Below are 22,019 nucleotides of genomic sequence, written 5' to 3' on the forward strand. Positions count from 1 at the left end.
CACGAAGTGTTTTAGGAAACGTTTATTGAGTGCCAAAGGTAAACAATACTGAGCATAAACACAAGAGTCCTGCCTTCAGGAAATGTACAGTCTAGTAGGCAGAAAACAATGCAATAATCACACAAGCAATACGAAATCAGAGTGATGCTTGCCCCTTGCTGGTCCTCAGAGGAACACACTGGGCCCACATGTGACAAGAAGAAGAGCACCATGGCATGCAAGCCCCTTGGGTAGGAAGAAGTGTGACAACCAGCAGAACCAGCAGAACCTGGGGCCAGTGTGATTAGAATTAGGGAACACAGTTCAAGATGGAGTGGGAGAGACAAACTAGCCCAGCAGCAAGGCCTCTAAAACCTTTGAAAGCTTTGACCCTGGCCCAGGAGCAAAGGGCCACGTAAGAAGACAGGAAGCCTTTTGGCAAGCTAACCCAGGTGTGTCTGAGTAGTGGATGGAGGAGTGGTGAGTGAAGGCAGAAGGCCAGAGCAGAGTTACTGCTAGAGCTAATTGGGCTCCTTGGCTTGTTGCTGGGCTAAGTGGTAAATGCCCAAGAACAGGACCACACACACAGTGCCCTACAGGTGTGCACAGAAAAGGTGCCCATTACACATTTTAAAAATCAATCTGTTAAACCACACCTTTATGTGAAAAAAAAAATCAATCTGAGGTTTTAGCTCAGCGGCATAAGTACTCGCCTGCCAAGCGTAAGGTTGTAAGTTTGATCCCCGGTACCAAAAAAAAAAATCAATCTGAAATCAGAGTCATCCAGCAACATTCAACCACCAGTTTATGTACACAAGACCCTGAGGGGCTGGGGAGCAGCAGGTCTGTGACAGGGAACCAGTCATCCTGCCCACCACTGTCTCCTCTGATGGGAACTACAGTGAGGCTCCCAGCTCTCCATTCACCTCCTTCATTAAATATGTGCACATCACGGCCTCCCAGCCCTCTCCCTGCTCCTGGCAGTATACACAAAGCTCTGTCCCCAGCCTTGGGTGGCAAGGGCCAGGTAAAGCCATATCATCTTGGCTCCTCAGCGGTCCTGGCGCCGGAGTGGGGGTGATGGGGGATGCCGTACTGGAGGTAAGTCATAGTGTCCAGGGATGTGGCTATTCTTGGGTGAGTCATAGTGGCCAGGGGGCAGACCTGGAGGAAGAGGGGGCTGGGAGGCCATGGAGTCTCGATCTGGAGACAAAAGGCACAAGATAAGAGAGAAGAGTTCCTCAACCTCCCACCCATCACCTCCCCCTCCAGCACCTTCTGCCCAATAAGAAGTAGGCATTGGACATGGCACATTTACTACCACCTGGCTGGGCAGCCCTGGGCGAAAGCCTCTCCAGCCCTCAGCTTCCAGTGAGAGAGATCACTTCAGCCTGTCCCCTAACTTGCCCCCCACTTCTCAGGTGCTACACTACCACTACTTAAATCCTCAGCCTCTGAGTGCAGAGAACCCTACAGATGAGGAAACAGGCTCTGAGGGACAATGTGACTTCCCCAGTGTCACCTGGTTTGAGCCCAAGTCTGACCACCTCTTTATTCTCTCCCTGTGTTTCTCTCTGTTCCTCTCTTGCTCCGGTGTCACCTGGTTTGAGCCCAAGTCTGACCACCTCTTTATTCTCTCCCTGTGTTTCTCTCTGTTCCTCTCTTGCTCCGGTCCTTCCCCTTCAAAGAGGGAGCACTCACCCAGGGTCAGTGGGTTGGGCTGCTCATAGGTGCCACTGTCTCTCTGTGGTTGGGGCTGCCAACAACATTGGCTGTTCTGGCGCTGAACAGACTGCCTGGGAGGAGAAGCTGAGGGAGGGCCTTTCATCTCCACATAGCTGCTCTCCCGGGGCCCCCCCGGCAGGCTGGGTAAGTCTCGGATGGTGGCATATGGGTTCTCACTGCTCAGGGAAGCCAAGCTGGTCCCCAGCCCCTCTTCAGAGATGCTCCCTAGGGTTTGAAGAAATAATTGAGTTTCCATGAAGACATTGGCTCTTGACCCAAGTCCACCCCTCCCTCAAAGCCCCTGTGCTTATACCTTTATTAGAGATCAGGCCTGGGCCATTACCGTGCCTGTAACTATAGCTGTAGCTTCGGTCCAGGCGGCTGCTACCTAAAGAGGGGGAGGCAACTTGCAGTCAAGGTCCAGTTCCCAGGTTCTAGCCTCTTCTATAACTGGGCCTCAGTCCTTTTCCTGCACTCACTCAGCAAGAGCAGCAGCAGGTTACACAGATGCATCCACTCCAGAACCATGGCCTCCAGCCCCTACCTCTGTCCAGAGATGCTAGAGGGCTCTCCACGCGGTGCTTCCAGTCAGCAGGCAGGGTGGTGTGGTTGTCATGTCTGTGGGCTCCACTTGACCTCTCAGGCACCTGGAGGCTAGCAAAGAGCTGGCTGCCGGGAACCTGATAGTGCCATAGGCAGAGCAGACTCAAGGACTGGGCTTCCCCACAAGCCAGGTATGCACTCATCCCTCCAGTGCATCCCCTCTCCAGCACTGACCTTGTTAGGGGGTAAGGGGCTTGGGGAGCACTGTGACAAGGTGTGGTAGCTGGGGTTGGAATAGTAGTGGCTGTAACTTGGAGGAACATCTGCAGGACAGACACAGGGGAGCGCAGAGATGGCCCATTTTGTCCCAGATCAGTAATTCAGCCTCCCTGACCTCCCTTCCTCCTCCCTACTTCCCATTTTCCCATGCACCCTGTTTTCCCATGCCTCATTTGTGCCACACGCCTCTATGCCAGCTCACCTGGCATGACATACTCAGAGCCATCCAGCCGCCCACTGCTGTACGCCACTGCCAAGTGCTGATGCTCCTTGCCCTTTTGCCAATGACGGTAGCCAATGAAGAGTGCTATCAGGGCCACAACAAGGGATCCCAGCACTGCAATGCCAATCACTGCACCCAGTGAGTTATAGGCCACTGGAGAGGTAGGCATCATGGTGAAGGGCTCCTGGCTTCCTGTGTGAGGTGAGGTGGACACTCAGGGGGGTATCTTAGCTCTTCTGTGAGCTAGGGTATTTGTCTAGGAAAAGTGCCCAGTAGAAGGCAGAGATGGTGTGACAGCCCTTAATCCTTATTCCCTGGGGACAGTGTGAGTGAAGAGGGCTGAGAACTCACCAATCCTGCAGGGTGCACCACTATACCCTGGGGGACACACACAGGCCCCTGTCTCTGGGTGGCACTTCTCTCCAGGACCACACTCACATGGTTGGGAGCAGTTAGCACCAAACATCCCTGGAGGACAGACTGGAGAGAAAGCCCAGGAGGCAAGCTGGGGTCACAGGAAACAGGAAGCTGCAGCCTCCTCCCTAGTGAGGGCTGAATTGCACAGGGATGGTGTCCCCTGCTGTGGGTACCTTCTGAGCAATACTGTCCAGTCCAACCAGAGGTACAGATGCAGCTCCCATCCTGGGGGTAGCAGGTCCCACCATGTTGACACTGGCAGGACTGGGCGCAGTTAATCCCCCAGTGGCCTGTGGGGCATGCTGTAGGAGACAAGGGGCCTGCTGTGGGTGGATCCTCCCCTCTGGGACTAACCCTGACTCCCTAGGGTCCCTTAAGGACTTTTCTCATTTGAAATAGGGTCTCACCATGTAGGTCAGGCTAGCCTTGAACTCACTATGTAGTGCAGGCTGCCCCAAACTCTCAGTGATCCTCCTGCTTCACCTTCCCAAATACTAGGATTATAGGCATGCACCATCACACCTGGCTCACCAGTCTTTTGCTTGGTCTTAGTCTCTAGGAATCACTAAAGCTTCAGACCGTATCTATGCACCAGTGACTCACACTAACTTTATTTCATCCGCTGAATGCCAGGCCCGCGTGTCTATCCACCCACTGTCTAAAGCCACTACAAACTGACACACCCAGGACCAGGCCACCACAAGCTCCTAAACTACCCTGGATTCCTTAGGTCTGGACTTGGATTCCTGTCTTGTTTTTTAACCTAAGGAAGAAGTAATATCTACCCTATTAAATGTATTATTTTTGTGTCCTTGACCCTAGAAGTAACCTAATAGTTTCTACTAAATTCTATGGACAAATTCTTCACCAGGATAATTTCCTTCTTCACTCTGACTGCTGGGAAGCTTAATTCCAGATTTTTGCAAGGCAACAGCTTCTGTGTCCCCTTTTCAAAACTGGCTTTAATTTCTGTTTTGTCTTTTCCATCACCATCTCCATATATTTATGTGGGAAAGACAACATGTGAATAAATACATACATACGTATGTAATACATACAACGAAAAGTAAAATATAAAAAAAATGTTCAAAATTGACCTTAGTATTTCCCCTACTTTCATAAAACAATGTTCTTCTCAGACGCCCTATCTCAAAGGGCAAGGAATGGTTTTCCTGATATTCACTGCTGCACTCTCAGCACCCAGAACCAGTACCCAGCATGTAGGTGCTGCCCAATGAGTATTTGTTCATATTGTTTATAGAAATAACTGCATCAAGGTGAGTCCATAGGCTTTTATGCCCAAGAGAAGGGAAACCAAGGTCTCCTCTCATCCCACCCACGTACACACCCTGTTCAAAGAAAACAAACCACATACGCTGCGAGCAGTCAGGGCCTGTCCAACCAGCCAGGCAATAGCAGGTCCCATTCACAGGGTGGCAGGACGAATGGTTATTGCACTTGCAGGGTACACAGCGTTTGCCATAGCGGCCGGGCTGGCAAGCTAGACACAAGGGTACATGGTGACTGGGAAGTAGGGGCAGCCCTGGTTGCTAACATCTCCCCCCATCTTTCCCACTGTGCTGTTCTGAAGATTGGAGTCAGACCAAGAGCCCAAAAGTTGCTGAGCTGGGCTCTGGCATCTGACACTGCATAGTACCCTGCTGCTGGCAGGATAGGGTGGGAGCAAGGAGCCTCACATCTCTGGCAGGAGGGGCCTCGGAAGCCAGGTGCACACACACAGTTGCCATTCTCAGGCAGGCAGGTGCCCCCGTTCTTGCAGGTGCATGCATTACTACAGTTGGCTCCCCAGAAACCCTCAGGGCAGGGCAGGTGACAATGTGTGCCTGTTGGGAGAGAATGCAGGGTGAACTTGACCCAGGCCTTTCATGTTCCACAGGGGCATTTTATGTGGGCTGCATCCCCCTACATAAAGAGACTTGAACACCTAAAATTTTCACCTGTCCAGCCAGCCTGGCACTGGCAATGTCCATTAACAGGGTCACAGCCATCAGAGTGGTCACAATCACAGCGGTCAGCACAATCTTTGCCAAACTGCCCCTTCTAGGGGAGGAAGCAAAGGATGGGGTAACTAGTCAGTTGAGGTGTCATCCCCTCCCTTCTCCCAGACACATGGATTGTGGGCTCTTACCGGGCAAGGTAGCTGGCAATGGGCCCCATGCCACCCAGGGGTGCAGGTACAGGCTCCAGTTTGGGGGCTGCAGACTCCTTCATTGGCACACTGGCAACTGGCATTGCAACTGAAGCCCCAGGTTCCAGGTGGGCAGGGCACAGAGCAATTACCACGCTGCCAACCTAGAGGGGGACTTGCATATGAGCATGAGTACCCAGCTGCCCTTCTGCATAAGCACATCCTAAGTTCTGGCTGTGGCAGGTTCTCCACTATGAGTTGGGAGCAGGAGTGGGGTGCTCATGGCACCACATAAGACACATGCATATGAACTTTTAGATGTTGAAGGAAGTTGGCAACATACACAGGTGCTGGGGGGGGGGGGAATGTAGCCTGCACAAAACCCAGGGTTCAATCCCAGCATTACACAAACAAAACCCCAAAGGATTACAGAGGCCTTAGTAGATAACTAAGTGAATGATCAGATCATGTGTAAGACAACAGAGATTGGGTATTTGTTAAATTTAGTAGAGAGCTAGCCAAACAAAACACACATATATCAAATTTCAGTCTAAAGATCACCAATGTGCCACAACATTTCTGGCACTGCCACCATTTGGGGGTTTTTGCGGGGAGGGTAGTTTTTTGTTTGTTTTGTTTTGTTTGTATTCTTTTTCAAGGGAATTGAACTCAAGGCTTGTGCACTAAACCATTCTCACTAAGTTATAACTTTAGGCCTTTTAAAAAATTTTTATTTTGAGACAGGGTATTGCTAAATTGCCAAGGCTGGCTTCGAATTTACAATCTTTTTGCCTCAGCCTCCTGGACAGCTAGGATTACAGATGCACACTCGCCTTACTGTTTTGTATAAATGAGGGTGAGAAATATTCAACAGTAAGCCACATTGTGGCCTGTGCCTTTAAGGACCAGTATGAGTTATGATTTTAGAAAAGCAAAGTAAATATTCCAGGAAGGAAATAGCCTGGATGCTTTCCCACAGTCCAGCTGCTGCCTGGTCAGCTCCGCCCTTATCCTGCAGCCTAGGCCCTTCCCATGGCCCCACCCCCAACCATTTTAGACTCAGCCTCTCACCTTCCTTGCAGACGCACGTGCCATCGACAGGCGAGCAGGTGACGGCGTTTTCGCATGAGCAGCGTGAGGAGCAGTTGACCCCATAGGTGTTGGGGGGACAGAGGCTGGCGCAGTGGGGCCCCTGAAAGCGGAAGGCGCTAGTAAGAGGGTCCTGTCCGGCCCACCTACCCCTTCAACCTCCTCGCGGGATGCGTCTCACCGTGTAGCCGGGCTCGCACCGGCAGAGGCCGCTGTCGGCCAGGCAGACGCCACCGTTCAGGCACAGGCAGTGCTCCTGACAGCCAGGCCCATGTGTGTCCCGCGGGCAGCTCTCGTTGCAATGTAGGCCCGCCCAGCCTGGCCGGCAGGCGCACTCTCCGTGCATTGGGTGACAGCTTCGGAGAGAGGGTGCTCCTGAGCACAGGCCCTGGGGTCAGGGTCCCTGTACCACAGCCCCCACCTGAGACCCACCTGAGGCTGTGCTCCGGGTCGCAGGTGCAGGCTGTCTGGCAGCTGAGGCCATATAGGCCATCGGGGCAGAGGCGCTCGGCGCAGCGGTGCCCGGTGAAGCCGTGTTCGCACAGACATGCACCGTTGGCAGGGAAGCAGTGCGCACCTGGGGCGCAGTCGCATGTGCCGTTACAGTCCTGCCCGAAGCTGCCCACCGGACATTCCTCTCGACACCTGGCACCGTGTGGAGTGAATACGACCATGTCTGCCTCCGGCCAGTCTGCTCCCCAAGGCTTTCCCGGGCCTGTGCTACTCACCGATCACCTGTGTAGCCCGGGGCACAGTGGCACTGCCCAGTGAATCGGTCACAGAGGCCACCGTTGTGGCAGCGACATTCCTGGGAACAGTTGGGTCCATGGAAGCCCTCTGGGCAGGGCAAGGAGCAAATAGTGCCCTGTGGGGGTGAGAAATCAACAAAACTCCAGGTTCCCAGTAGCTTCCCCATGGCCACAAGACCCCTTGGGACCCAGAGTCCCCTGAACCTACTCTTACACACATCCTCCTTGAACTGCTGTCTACAGCCTCATCCAGAACTTCTCCCAGACTCCCACAGGCCCACCATACATACCATCCAGCCAGGTGGACAGCTGCAGGAGCCCTGATGAACTTGGAAGATGCCCCCGTTTTGGCAAGGAGAGGTGATAGGGCACAAGAAGCCAGCAGTGCCCTGGAGACAGGACACACCACAGCTGCAGGACAGTGGGTGAAGTCAGGGTATAAACAAGTACTACATGCAGCACCCATCACCCACTTCATCTCCAAAGGTGGCCGCTTGCACACAGGACAATCCTAAGAGGAAGCCCTGCGTGGGGCTCATGGAGCCACACATGCTCTTCCCAGCTAGGACTGCAGATCACAAAGAGCACAGACCTGGGACTGCCCAACCTCATGCCTGTTCTCTACCTGCCTTGGTCATCCTTTACAACACACTCCCACACCCCTGCTGCCTCCAGCTGTGGCAGTCCACGAAGACAGCAGGCACCCTCGCACAGTCAGGAAGACTAGGCGGGCGCCTCAAACTTGCTGGGCCAGGAAGCAGCGGAGCTGGGACTAAGATCCTGGTCTCCTGATCACTCCATTCCTACACTTGGGACTCTGAGTGCCTCATCACCCAAGAATATCTATGTGGCCTGACTTTACAACTTCATCAAATTACGAACCTGGGCCCCGTTTTCCCTGGAGGACAGAAGCAAGCTCCAGTCTGGGGATCACAGGATGCCCCATGGCACTGGCACTGGAGCCGGCAGGCAGGCCCATAGTGGCCAGGGGTGCAGGGCTGAAGGCAGTTGGGAGGCTGCAGGCCAGAGGGGCAGGAACACACCCCACTTGTAGGATCGCAGGAGCTGTTGTTGCCACAGTGGCAGAACTGGTCACACTGCAGCCCCCACATTTCGGGGCCACATGCTGTAGGATAAGGAGGCGAAAGGGATCATCAGAAGCCTAACCCCTCCCCAGCCTCATTCTGTCTAGTCCCTCCCCTGCTCCCATTCTGACTCTGTACCACATTTCTGGAAAAGGCAGCTAGCTGAAAGTGGGGCTCTGGGTATTTCCCCTGGAGTCCTAAGCACCTGTGCCCTGGTAGGGAGGACATCTCTGGGGTCACCAGCCACTTACCACTGGAGCAGTCATTGCCCCGCCAACCTGGCACACACTGGCACTGATTGGGCGCCACACAGCGGCCATGGACACACTCCTGGGCACAAACCGCTGGGGCAGAGATGGAGTGAATGAGAAGATGCCTCCACCCCACATCTACCCACCTTTTATATCTGCACCCCAGCTCCCTCCCACACCAGGGACTGAAGCTCTCCAGCCCCACTGCTGTCCCACGATGGAGAAAAATGGAGGAGAAGCAACTCAAGTCAGGACTTGACAAGACTCCAGGGTTCTGGGCTTCCGGGCCCCTCTTGTGAAATACTCTAAACACAGTAAAATGGTGTGGGGCTCAAGCTGTCTGAGACAAGGTGTAGTTGGTTCAGGCTGGGAAACAGTACAGGAATTAGTGATGGGAAGAGGAGAGAGGGCAGGCTCCACTCTGGGAGCTACAGTGTGCAGGGGGAGGCAGTGGGCAAGGAGACAAGAATCAAAAGTCAGAGAACAGCAGACACAGGGACAGGAAAAGGCAGAAAGGGACCCAGACACCAAGCCCTGCACCACACAAAGACAGATTAAGAGCTCCGAAATATGGAGGATGGGTTAGCCAGAGACGGTATGAACTGAACTGAGGAGGAACTACTCAGGACCCTGAGGACCCCAGCTTCCTGGCTGTGTGGACAGCTAGATGCCCAGCTGTGTCTCTTGCCCATGTAGCTGAAAGATGAGTGGCCCCCAGAGCCAAGCAGCCCAGCCTCCACTTCCAGTCCATCTGTGCCTGGCCCTGCTGCTCCTGCCCTGGCTGGTGGCCAAGGCAAGCACCTGAAGGGGCACAGGAGTAGCCCCAGCATGGTGGGGGCAGAGAAAGCTTCAGAAGATGGGCTAAGCCCCTCCTACTCCATGCCAGCCCTGGCCCAAGGCAGGACTCACGGATGCATATCCCACTACTCTCGTAGAAGCCCTGGCAGCAGCGCAGGCGCAAGCGGTAGTCTGTCTTCACCACTTGGCGGTACACAGTCCGGTAGACGACCCTGGGGAGACCCAGGAGAAGGCCCTCAGTGTTCTTGGCTGCTGCGCGTGTGCACACACACACACATACACACACTCACACACGAACATGAACATGCCAGCCAGGTGCTACCCATACACAAGCACAAATTCATGCATGTGTGCCAGTCATACACTACACACATGTACACATGCATTCATATGCATGCCAGCCATGTGTTCCCTGTACAGACCATGTGCCCTTGAGTGAAGAGATGAGAGTGTCCTGATGCCAGAGATTTCCTCTGAGTGCCACAGGTTCTGAGAAAGGGGTAGGGCCAGAGGCCAGTGCCAGGCTGAGGCTGTGACAGAGATGGCAACACTTCAGGAGCCCTGTGGAGGGGACTGGGCACTCACGTGGGCTGGGGGCAGGTATGGAGGTCTTCCCAGGGCTTGTTGCAAGGCTCCAAAGGGAACAGACTGAAGGGCCGAGAGTGCGACTCTTTGGTGGTCGTGGTAAAGCTGTATGAAACGAAGAGGGTCAGGGCAAGGGCAACAAGAGGCCAGAGTGGACACAGGGCAGGGAGGGAAGCAGAGGCAAGATCTTGGCCTCCATGGAGAAGCAATGCCCCAACATCTGGGCCCCACCTTTCTAGTCTGGCAGACCCCTGGAATTGGAATGTTCCCAGCACACCTCCCATCCAAGCACCCTTCATGGCCTGCTCTCTGTCCATGAGGGAAGACTGAGTGAGGGCTGACTTTCAGGTTAGGCTGATGGTGGTGATGAGCTGAAGCACTTCTGGCTAAATTCTGCCCCGGGTCTTGCTTCCTAGCCCCATCTCCCTCACCCCTGGCCAGCCACTCTGTTTGTTTCACAGTGAATGGTTCCATCCTGCACTCTGTCCTGCAGCTGGTCTCCCACAGGAACCCAGGGATGAGATGGGGAAAGGGCAGAGACAGCCCAGGAAAGGAGAGCAGAAACAGAGATCAGAGCAGGGAAGAGGCTGGGGAGAGGGTATCAGGCAAGGGAAGGAGCCAGGAAGAGGAGCCCTGGGAGACAGGGAGTCTGGGCTTGGTGCCTCACAGTACAAACAGCAGGGGCCCCTCTCACCTTTCCCAGAAGCTGCAAGTGTTGGGGTCATTGGAGTTGAGAGTTCTGCTCAGCCCCAAGTCTAGGGCCAGGAGAAGGAGGAAACGCAGAGGTGGCAACATTGCCAGAACCTGCAAAAAGGGCCAGGCGCCCAGCAGATGAAACGCACTGTGGCCAGCAGCCAGAACACAATGTCTGCAGAGATCTGGGCAGTGGTTGTGCGGAAGAAAGCAGCTGCTGCCTCTGGCCCCATGCTTCCACAGCTCTGGCTTCCCAGATCTTACTCCTGAGTAGAGGCAAGATCTCTCCCACCAGATTGCTCTTGGTTAAGTTAGAGTCTCTGGTCCTCATTCTTTCCAGGACACACATCGATCAGGGCCTGACTCAAAGAACCCTCTCCTTGTCTACTGTGCTCCATTGCTGACTGCCCCATTCATATCTCCAGAGACCCCCCCCCAGCACTATCCACCCACACACCACTGTTCTAACAATGTCCCCTCACCACCTCCTCCAGAAACAAAGTCCCAGACCCCTTTATCTCTGAATGCCCAGCCCCTAGCCTAGTATGCACCCAGTATATTTTGATATCTACATCAAGGCATGATGATACTGGAGCTAATGAAGGGGATTCTGAGGGAAACAGACTCTGGCTCAGGACTTTCCAACAGCCAGAACAGCACAGTAATTGAACTGGCTTCCTCAGGGGTGAGCTTCCTGTCATTGATGTATGTAGGTAGAAGCCAAAGTCACTCTAACAAAATGTTGCTAGGATTCCTGCTCTACAGGGTGGAAATGGGGCTGGATCCAGGTGGTCTCACAACTGCAGTGTGCTGCAGCTGGCTGAGGATGGGCAACTGTGCACATCTCTTCCCAATGGCACAGTCAACAAGACTGCATTAGCCATGTTGGAGGTGGGGGAAACGTCCGCATACAGTGCTCAAGGCCAACCCGCTGGAGCAGCTGTGAAACACTGTCAGCACACCCCTGCACCAGCCCCATATCCCTCACCCTTGGAGGTCCCCACCTCCCACAGAAATGGGCTCCTCTCCATTTTCTGCTTGGCCTCACCCTGTGGGTGGGAAGAGGGTCAGGACCTCAAGGAGTCCATCCTCTGGGCTGAGTATTGGAGGCTGCTGGTCCTGAGCTGAATGTTCCTAAATCTCACCCAGCTAAGCTTCCCTGAGGCACCCACATCTGCTTGCAATTTTTCAGAGAAGAGAAGAGGGAAGGTCACGGTCCCTGGCCCCACACCCTGTGAATATCTCTGGAATGCTGCTGCGCTACCCCCACCCCTCACCCACACACTCTCGGGGTCTGAGGTTCTAAGGCTCCTCCTTCCCTGCAGGTCTCCTTAACTATCTCTGCTGCTTGCACCCTGCCTGCCCAGTAATCCCCCAGCAGCAAACCTTCACCCCCTCATCCGCAGAGCGCCTTCTGCTCTCCACAGCAAATTTCCAACACCCTCTGTAAGCAAGGCCACTGTGCCCCACCACCTATCCCACCTATCGCCTGCCCCTTGTCCCCTGCCAGGCTGTATCTGTGCTCCTCCCACCCTCCCTGAGTGCCAGGCAACTCACCAGGTGAGGTCTGAAGAATTCAGGTGGGCCAGGGCCCCAGTGTGGGTGTGGGAGTCACAGAGTCCTGGGGGATCCCAGTTCTCAGGATGTGGAACCTAAAAACAGGAAACAGAGCTTGATTGGGAAAAGGGGCTCAAAGAGCATGATGGCAGGGGAGTTTCCATCCTTCCACCACCTCGAATACATGGCATGCAGGAGGGAGCCAGGCTAGAGGACTCTTTTTTGGTGGTTTGGTCTTGTGCTGGCACCACGCTCACTGTGGGGACTCAGTTCTGCGCCCAGGGAGAGGCCATAGTCAGGGGTACCCTTCAGATACCCTTCACAGTCTGTCCCAGTGTTAATCCACATCCATCGTCCCCGAGAGATCATGTACCCCAGAAGTACATATTGGCGGAACTGCCAAGCCCATTGGAAATCCTTCCCCATTCACGGGAGCAGCTGCCCAAGAGTGAGTGCCTGTTCTATCCTCCCAGTGCTGTGGGGTCTCTGTGGTGACCCTGAGGAGGACACAGTGTTACTCAAAAAGCAGCTCTAATCCTCCTTGACTGGCTGTGGGAGGGGAAGCGGATAGGGAGTGGCTGGGCTCTGTCTTGCTGAAGGCCCTCAAGGGCAGAGTTGAAGAGTGGAGGCATCAGCTGCTCAGTCAGAGGCCAGATTCCAAGGTGGGGCGAGGGGAGAACCGTGGGTGGATGGCAAGGAGGAAGAGATGGTGTGCAGGTCCTATCAGGGAAAGCACAGCTTTGCCTTGAGACCCCCAGAGAAGGGGAGCACAGGAGGAGCCCAGAACCCAGCCATAACTACCACACTTGCTCCCATCTGCGCCTCTGTCCCCAGCACTGGTACCTGAGGCCCTGTCCCATGCCTCCCTGCTCCTATCCAGTCCCAGCAGCCATGGGGTCCATGTGTTGTACAGCACCAACCCCCACCCCTGGGTCTCATCAGTCAGCTCCTGGCTTCCTACCCTGCTCTGTCCCAGGGCCCACAATGTACTCCCTGAGCAATCCCAGGCCCCCTACTGTAGCCTTGGTTCCCCTACTCAGCCACCATCTTCCACTAAGCTCTTGACTGGGGGCCATATACCTTTCCTCACAACACGAACAATCTGAGCACAGTTGCTGTTCACCAAGCTGGGGCAGAGCGGCCGCTGAGTAGTTTGCAGGATCATTTCAGGTACAGCACACCTCAGCGCCAACCAGCAGTAGCAGTTGAGCCCACACTTTACAGAACATAAGCAGGCACAGGAGGGTGAGAACCCTGCCAAGGCCACACGGGCTGCAGTGTCAGAGCTGGGATCCCAACCCAGGCGGCTCGAGGAGGCTCCCAAGGGGTCCAGTATTTCCTGAGCCCAGACAGAAGCCCAGGCTTTCAGTCTCCTTTGTAACATCTCACCCATGAGAGTGGGGAACTGGCGGAGGCAGAGAGGAGAAATTGAGTGGGTGGAGGCTGCCCTGAGAACTTGATGGAGGCGTGGGAACAGTGATGCGTGCATAGTCAGGACTAGCAAGCAAGGGGCTCTTTCCTGCTCCACCTCCATGTGCAAACCGGCTGGGCTCCTGCCCAGTCTCAGGGGTCCCAGGCCCACTTGCCTGGCCACGTCCCTTTCCAGCCTCCAAGCCCATACAGGGGCCAGCACAGCTCCCTTCCCTTTCCTCCCTGAGCTGGGTCTCTACCTCCCCTGCACCCCTGCCCCTGGGAGGAAAAACTGAGTCTGGGGCTTCTGGGATGGGAACAGAGCTCCTGGTGAATGGGCGAGGGTCTGTAGCCACGGAATTCGGGGGGAGGGAGGCAGATGGAATTCAGCAGCAACAGAACCTTCCTCAGAGGCTCTTTTCTAGCTCTTCTGGACAGTGGTGCAGCACAGGCCACCTCCGGCTCCATACCCTCTACCCACCCCAGCTCCAACCCAGCTGTGAAGCCCAATAAGCTAGCTCCTTCTCTATACACAAGAACAATAATAGTATTCTTGTGGGGTTGTTGAGTGACTGAGATAATACAAATAAGGTTCCTGGAGCCACTACACAACCAAAGCCCAGCTCTACTGACATTATATGTCCCCACTATAGCATCCTAAACCTCCTCCTGCTCCAGCACTACCATGGCCCCATCCCTCCCTTGGGGCTGTCAGGCTATCTGGGCATTGATTCTGGGAAAAACTGTTTCTTGTTTTTCTGAAGAACCCCCAGGATGATCCGGGAATAATAAGGGGGCTGAAAATGCTGACACAGAGAGAGGAAATGGGGACGGGAGGGGCCAGGCTCCACCGAGAACCTGATACCCCAGAACCACCACGGGCCACCCGCCAGGTAGATCTTCAAGCCAGAGGCACTGACAAGGCAAGAGGCCTGGACCCTGCCCCCAGCACCACCTCCTGCTCCTCCTGCCCTCCTCTCATCTCTGTCCCCTTTCCATCTTCTGGTTCAAAGGTTCTAGTCCTTCTCTGTTGCTATCAAGATGTTAGATCTCAGTTATGTCACCTGGCCTTCAGAGCCTCTCACTCCTCATCTGTATGGCAGACACCTCCCAACTCACAGAAGTCAACGCAGATTGGAATGCTGGGTTCCAGTAATCACCCTGGAACCGAGCCTCAGCCAAGAGCCTGGGATCAGAGCCTGTACTCTGCTGCTTCCTTTCTGACATTTTTCTTATTCATCATAAACTTTCTCTATCAGTCTCTTAATCTCTGTCTTTCTGCCTCTCTCCTTCCTTTTCTACATCAAAGCGTCCATATGCGGTCCTGCAGGACGCTCACCTGATAAGGTCATCCACACTCAAGCAGGGAGTGGAGGCTGAACTCCAGCCATGACCACCTAACCAGGCTGTGCATCCCTAGCTGGGGCTGAGGCTATCTTTCCCTGTGTGTCTGTGATCTTTTGTCTCTCCCTGTCCATGGACGTTTCTCAATGTCTCTTCCTACATATGTATACCAAGAAGACAGGATCACTTAGTCGCCCTACTCAGCAGCGAGGTCCCTCCCATCCCCAGGGAGTTCCACCCACGCCCCAGCCCACAGCTCTACAGCCACAGCTCAGGACAGCACAAAGTCCCTCCTGCACACAGGAGCAGGGCCTCAGCTCCAAGCCTGTCTGCCGGATGGAGGGACAGGAAGCCTGTGTGTGTGCCAGGGGCCTGGCGGGGAGGGGCAGGGTTGAGGGGCCGGCCTTGTGTTCTCTGTGCTCAGGAAACGGAGCTAGAGGGTCCTCAGTCTGACCTGTTTACTCATCAGGAAACAGGGAAACTAGAACTCTTGATTCACCAGGCATCTACTTTGTGCCCAATGGAGGTTGACGCCAGTGCCAGACCCAGTCCTGGCTGCCACCCTGGAGGGGTGCTAGTGACTGTTACTCATTTCATGCATCAAGCATGGAGGCTTTTTTGGAAAATGACTTCCAAGCACAGTCCAACTGCCACCAGCAATAGTGGGGCTAGCATCTGCTTCACAGGACACAGTGGTGGACAGGATTCCATAGGATAAGGAGCAGCTAGCCCAGCCCTCCAAGTTCAACCACTGGCCCCCTCAACCTTCTTCTGTGGCTCCCCATCCTGTCCTTCAATCCCAGGCAGTCCACTGCCCTCACATACCTCCCATTACACAGCCACCCCTGCTCAGGCCACCCTGGAACACCCAGTCCTCCCCAGCTTTCAAGGCTGGCCTCTTCCAGGAAGCCACCCAAGAGCCCAAGCCCCCCATTCCTCCCTGTACTCAAGGCTTTCCTACTGGTTCAGCCATCACCATAGACCCTGTAGCCCAAAGGACAGTGAGGAATTCTCCCTCAGCTTTGTTCTGGGGTTGGCTACCAAGGGGACCAGAGCAGCCTTCAAAGATCCCACATTGCCCTCCTGGCCCAGGTCTGGGCAGCAGTGACCCTCCATGTGGTTGAGGACAGTGCACTTACTGGACTGGCCTGCTTCGGGATACCCTGGCAACCTGCAGCCCCTACAACCCCGCTATAGAGGGGGCTATTGTTCCCCCCATGACCATCTGAATAGAACCACAATGAGTTTTTTTGTTTGTTTGGCAATGCTGGGGATCAAACCCAAGGCTTTACATGTGCTAGGCAAGTGCTACACCCCTGAGCTGCACTTCCGTTAAGGTCTGTCTGGCTACTGGGTTGGGCTCCTGGGGCAGGACACTTCCCCAACACCGCAGGCACCAACACACAGAGCACCCAGAGCTCAAGCTGTGTAAGGGCTGGGTGGACACCCCAGGGCTGAGTCTGTGGAGCCTCAGTGGCTCTTCCGGGCACAGAGAAGCTGTGGATTATCCTCAGCTCACTGGGCAGTGGGACTAGTCCTCCTCCCAGGGACTGGAGACAGAAGTGTGGCATGTCAGGGGCAAGCGTTGGAAGGTGGAATTTAGAAAGAATTCCCTAAGTTACGAAGCAAAAGGCAGCTCCAGATCTGCCTTCCGGACCTCTGCAGGAATTCCAAAAGGCAGGCATCCAAGTTCCTAGGACATGAGTACACGGCAGCGCAGGGCACTAGGCTGCCTGGCTGGTGGGGTGTGGTGCTCCAGACCGGAGCCCACACCCCCTTACCAGCCAATTTGTTCACCTTCTACACAAAGGCTGCAGCCAACGTGCTGCTCTGTGGGGCAGAGGTCAGAGTCAGGGACTGTTTCTCTTTGGTCTGTCTTGCTGTGTTCAGGGCTGTGACACTAACCAGCTACCATGGGCTTAATAGCTTTCTTTCAGTCTTCTGCCAATCCCATCTATCAGAAGTTAGTACCCATTTTATAGTTAGACCCATTTTATAGGTAGAGAAATAACACAGAAAGGTTAGGTAGTTTGCACAGGACCACAGCCAACCAGGACAGTGCAGGGGTTTTTGGACCAGGTCTGACTTCCCTAAGCCTCCACTTTCTGCCCTCGTGGCTTCTCTATGGCCTTCTAACCTTTCTGTTCTAATTCTGAGGTCCCCCAAGCCTGGCTGTTTCTGCCTTCATCTGCCTGTCTGAGCCTTCTGTCCCTGTTTCTGCTGGTTTCTCCCCAATAGGTGAGGTACCACCATCCCTGCCCACAGCTGGCATAATCCCAAGCCCTCTTCTGCCAGAGCTGCTCAGAAGACAGGCAGGGAACACATGGAGGCCCTGCTTGGGCTCGCCCCTCCCAGCAATGTGTTGCTCTGGGAGGCACCCAGCAACCCAGGACCCCTATCTGTCCCCAGAGTTCCTGCTGGTGGAGGGGGCTGCCTGGCAAGTCCCCCTCCAGGAAGGCCTGATAGGGAATACTGAGACAGTGGATAGGGAAGAGGCTGCTTTCCTGTCTCACCTCCCAGTGGAAAGCAGGAGCAATTGGCTGCCTAGGGTGGGCAGCTGCAAAGTAAGAAGGGTGGGGGAAGGCTCAAGAGGCCTCAGTGGAGGCCAAGGAGCAGCTGCAACTGGCTCCATATACATGCACACAGGTTCTGCACCACAGAGTGGGCAGGGTGGGGTTCAGAGAATGGCCCCCAACCCAGGCCCGTCCCAGGACAGGGCTGGAGTCCAGCCTTGTCAACGTCCTAGAGGAGGCTGGCTGAGCCTGGGAAACTCAGGCCAGTACAAACTGTTCCTGTCCCCTGGGACTGAAGTCTCAGCTCATCCTGAAACACCATTCCTAAAGGGCCACAGCAGGAGAGTCAGGAGCACAAGAATGGAGGCTGGACATGGGGCAGATAGGGTGTGGGGGAGGGAGGGTTCCTGGGCCCCACACCACCTGCATACACACACACACACACACACACACACACACACACACACACACGGTGTGGGCATTGCCCCACCCCACCCACCCAAGTTGCTTTCTGAGGATCCAGATGCCTGACATCGGGCAGAATTCTTAGTCCCCATTAGGGGCAAAGCTCACAGAGGCCTTTCCTAACAGCCACTGAGCAGGCTCCGATCTACCTAGGCTGGCTCATCTCAGGCTCACAGCAACCCTGAAATAAGCACTGTATTTTACTGGCCCTCTTTGGGAAGGACAAACAGAAGTACGACGTCGGATGGGGACAGGGGACAACTAGTCCTCTTCTCCGCCAGCTGGTGGCAAGCAGCCGGCTGGAGGCCCCGCCCTGCCCCCTCCCCACTCTCCACCAGCCGGGGTTTCCCGGGTCTACGTCCTTACAGGCAGGGTGGTCTCAGCGTCGCCTCCCCACTCACCTGCTCTGGCCCACGCAGGTCGTCCGGCTGGCGGCGGAGCGCGGAGGAAGATCCGAGACAAGCCCTTATGGAAGCTGCGGACCTCTAGGAAGGCAGGAGGGGAGGGGCGCAGGGCGGGCGGGGGGCAGGAAGGGGGCGGGGCGCGGGCCTGCGCGGGGTTGGAAGTTTTGACCAGGAAGCCGGGGAGCAGGGAGGGGCTAGATCGAGGGGACGGACCGTAGGGACGAGTACAGGGGTCACCGCCGCTGCCTCCTCTCTGTCAACCAGCGGTGCGACTCGGAGGACCTGACCCTCCTGCCTCGGCTTCCTGACTACAAAGGGGGACTTGACACTCCAGCCTCGGCTTCCTAGATGTACAACAAGGCTGTGCACAGCCCAGAGGAGGTCGTTCACGCTGGGCACCTCCCAGTGCAGCCCGACCACCGTGATCTTAGTAGAGACCCAGCCTAGCGTCTCAGTCGCGAAGCGATCCTGCTTTCGCTACCCGACGCCACAGCCGCCCCCTGGTGGCCGGCTGCAGTGCGCATCGTCCTCTGCGTAGACGGAACCAGCGCTCCGCTTCTGCTTGGTCTGATAGCAGCGAAGACTGGCTCTGTTCTCGTTAGACCTTGGGGTTCCCCACACCCTGCCTCGAGTGTGATCCGTCCTTGTGCCCGTTCACATTCGAAAAGCAGGCGCCTGTGCCGTGAGGACGCAGTGAGCAACAAAAGCAGCCTCTGAACAAAGGCCTCCTGGTCTGCTGACTCCAGGGCTTAGGCTGCAAATCACTGCAACACGCAGCCTGTGCCTTGACCCCTACAAAGCAGGAACACCCCTCTAAAGACCTGAAAATCAAGTTGGAGCTAGTTGTGCTGCATATGCTTGTAATCCCCAGCACTCAGAAGGCTGAGGTAGGATGGAAAGTTTAAGATCAGCATAAAATACATAGCCAGACCCTATCTCGAAACAAAAACAAACTAATCAACTTGGGCACTGGTGCTGAGGCTAAGTGACAGAGCATAGGCCTAACATGCATGAGTGTCTAGATTTCATACCTAGTGCAGAAAAAAACGGAAAAATGCAACTTTATTAAAGTATAATTCACATGCAATAAAAATGTACCACTTAAAGTGTGCAGGGGGGATGTTTGTTTGGTGCATATCTCTATGTGACTTGGGATTGAACCTGGGGGCTTTGCATTGAGCTGCATCCCCAGTCCTTTTTTATTTTTTATTCCAAGACAGGGTCTCTAACTTGCTAACTGCCTAGCCTCAATTGGTACTTGGTGATAGCCTCCCTGCATGTTGAGATGAGAGGGACATGTATGCCACAGCTCAGCACTAAATTCTTCATTGATTGTGGTAAAATATACATATCATAGACTTTATCATTTTAACCACTTTAAAGTGTACACTTCCATAGCCAGGTGTGGTGGCTCACGCCTGTAATCCCAGCACCCAGGAGGCTGAGGCAGGACGATCGTTGCGAGTTCAAGACCAGCCTGGGCTACAAAGTGAGCTCAAAGCCTGCCCAAACTGCATAGAGACCCTGTCCCCCCCTCCCTCCAAAAAAAAGTGTACACTTCCAGTGAGGCATGATGGCACACATCTATAATCCCAGCACTTGGGCAGGCTGAGATAGGAAGATGGCAAATTCAAATCCAGTTGAGCCATCAGCAGTCTCCAATTCCAGAACTTTTTAATAATATCAAATTGAAACTCTGTGCCCATTAGAAAATAACTGCTAAGTCCCTCTTCTCTATACCTGGCAACCACTGTTCTTTCTGTCCCTGTGAATCTGATGCTATAGGTACCACAGATAAGTGGAGTGGATGGTGTGTGCCCTTCTGTCTGGTCATTTCCCTTAGCATGATGTACAATAAATAAGCTTTGACAAATGTGTTCATCTTTGTAAGCCCATTCCAATAAAAACATTTAAAACTTTCCATCCCTTTGTAGATCATGACCTTAAACTCCATTCTCAACCTAAGCCCTGTGACATTTCTGACCCACTGCACATTGGTTTGTTCCATATAAACAGAATCGCATACTCTGCTTGATTATGTCTGCCTTTCACCTACATGAAACATTCAGTAGCTCTTTGCTCTTTATCATAAGGAGTGTCCCAGTGTTCAGATACATATCATCTCTACCCTTGTCATGGCATTCCGTGGTCTCCAACATGGGGCTACCCTGAATCAGGCTGCTGTGAACACCCACGCATGCATCTGGTACAATGTGTTTTCTGTCTTGTGGGGCTGCTAGGTGCTAAGCATGTCTGTATACAGTTTGAATGTACAATTTGAGGTAATTTCAAGTCCTTTGTCTACGCCATGTCTGGAAAATAGTTTTGTCTGGGTACTTCCCACGTGAAAGAGGAGCATATTTGTTAGTTATTGCTTCTGAGGGGTGGAAGGTGCGGGAGCAGGCGGACTGTGCAGTGTTGATGGTTTGGATAAGAAAGGGAAGAGAGCTAGTTCTCGACTTTTCGGTACTTTGACGCTACCAAGAGACTCCAGCAGGGGGCAGCAGGAACAAGCTCTCAGCCCCAGGACCAGCGGCAAAAAACCCTAGAACTTTTCTGTCCATCACCAGGAATGCCTTCTTTCTATACTGGGGATCAAACTCACGACCTAGCACTTGCCAGGAAGACAGTTACCCCACTGAGCTAACCCTCCAGCCCCTTCTTTCTTTCTCTTTTTAAGACAAGGTCTCACTGTGTAGTTTACATTTGCCCTGAACTCACAATGTAGCCCAGGCTGGCCTCAAACCCACTGAGATAAGGTATTCCCATCTCAGCCCTCCATGTACTGGGGGCACATGCACCCATACAGCCTTGAAAGTCATCTGACCCAGCACCAGGAAGAGGCAGCTGGAGAGACTGAGGCGTGGTGAAGAGTCCGGTGCACTCTCCTTTCCATCACCTGGCTGTAGGTTCCCATCTTTCACCTCCAGCCCAGCTCCCCTTTCTTTAGGAGCCTTCTCAGGCCCCTACACTGCACCCCGGCTTACAGAAGTTTTCCATTGGCTTCTCCCTGACTCCCCCAAATTCTTAGTGTTTTTGTTTTGGTTTTTTTAGTTTTGGTATTTTCTAGAGTTCTTAAAGGACTGAAGCCTGGAAAGAAATCTTCGTGTTGAAGAAATATATAAGGAGACCCAGGGCCACTCAACACCATGCTCTTCCAACTCCTGGACTTCAGCTTCTCCTGGGCCCAGCCTTATAGCTAAAATACACCCATCTCTCCTCCAGCAGCCACCAGAAGAAAAGGAACCCAAGGTCCTTGCTCATCCTTTTGCTCAATAAACTCTGTTTTGTGTTTAGTGCCCAGGACACAGGTGATGGTGGTGGGTGGTGGTGATGGCGGTGATGAAGATGTGATGTCCTTTTATTGGGCAAGCATGTGCTGATTACTAGGCACTATTCTAAGAACTTTATAATTCACTATTTAGGTGATGATTTCTCTGCCCTAAAAGAACCTACATGCTAGTTGGGGAAAGAGGCAATTATTCAGTTATCCAGTGAATAAAGATTTGTTGAGCACCTACTATGTGTAGGCTTTGGGGCTACAGCTATGAAGGAAACAAAATCTCTGCCTTGGGCTGAGGATATAGCACACAAGCATGCACAAAGCTCTGGTTTGATCCCACCACCAACGTACATGCACACACACATGTACAAAGCTTACATTCTAGCAAGGTGGTGAAGAATGGTTAATAAAACTCCATCGATAGAATCATTGAAACCAAGTGTGGTGGCTCATGCCTGTAATCCCAGCACTGAGAGGC

At 53.9% G+C, this 22,019-nt stretch overlaps 1 protein-coding gene across 4 annotated transcripts; it reads right to left on the reverse strand.

Annotated features, from left to right (window-relative positions):
• Positions 1 to 7: 7 nt before the first annotated feature.
• On the reverse strand, positions 8 to 18,379 carry Pear1 (platelet endothelial aggregation receptor 1). 4 transcript variants are annotated; one of them, XM_003475643.5, is made up of 24 exons: positions 18,256 to 18,379; positions 12,123 to 12,217; positions 10,567 to 10,676; positions 9,873 to 9,977; positions 9,399 to 9,499; positions 8,490 to 8,582; positions 8,036 to 8,279; positions 7,444 to 7,564; positions 7,133 to 7,269; positions 6,837 to 7,049; positions 6,586 to 6,760; positions 6,387 to 6,507; positions 5,316 to 5,479; positions 5,125 to 5,227; positions 4,864 to 5,010; positions 4,542 to 4,667; positions 3,340 to 3,468; positions 3,101 to 3,229; positions 2,729 to 2,941; positions 2,482 to 2,570; positions 2,249 to 2,384; positions 2,018 to 2,092; positions 1,681 to 1,929; positions 8 to 1,182 (listed from the first exon to the last, which is right to left on the reverse strand). In XM_003475643.5, exons 3-24 carry the CDS (start codon positions 10,665 to 10,667, stop codon positions 1,031 to 1,033), a joined length of 3,123 nt encoding a protein of 1,040 aa, XP_003475691.2. In that variant the 5' UTR covers positions 10,668 to 10,676; positions 12,123 to 12,217; positions 18,256 to 18,379; the 3' UTR covers positions 8 to 1,030. The 4 variants fall into 4 exon arrangements, with proteins under 4 accessions (XP_003475691.2, XP_063106423.1, XP_063106422.1 ...); XM_063250353.1 differs by having other exon boundaries at positions 9,710 to 9,977; XM_063250352.1 differs by lacking the exon at positions 8 to 1,182 and adding an exon at positions 1,202 to 1,501 and having other exon boundaries at positions 1,580 to 1,929; positions 9,710 to 9,977.
• Positions 18,380 to 22,019: the final 3,640 nt, after the last annotated feature.

The sequence above is a fragment of the Cavia porcellus genome, unplaced genomic scaffold (genome assembly GCF_034190915.1).
Source record: "Cavia porcellus strain 051 isolate PalLab524CR breed Dunkin Hartley unplaced genomic scaffold, mCavPor4.1 scaffold_6, whole genome shotgun sequence".
Lineage (NCBI taxonomy): Eukaryota > Metazoa > Chordata > Mammalia > Rodentia > Caviidae > Cavia > Cavia porcellus.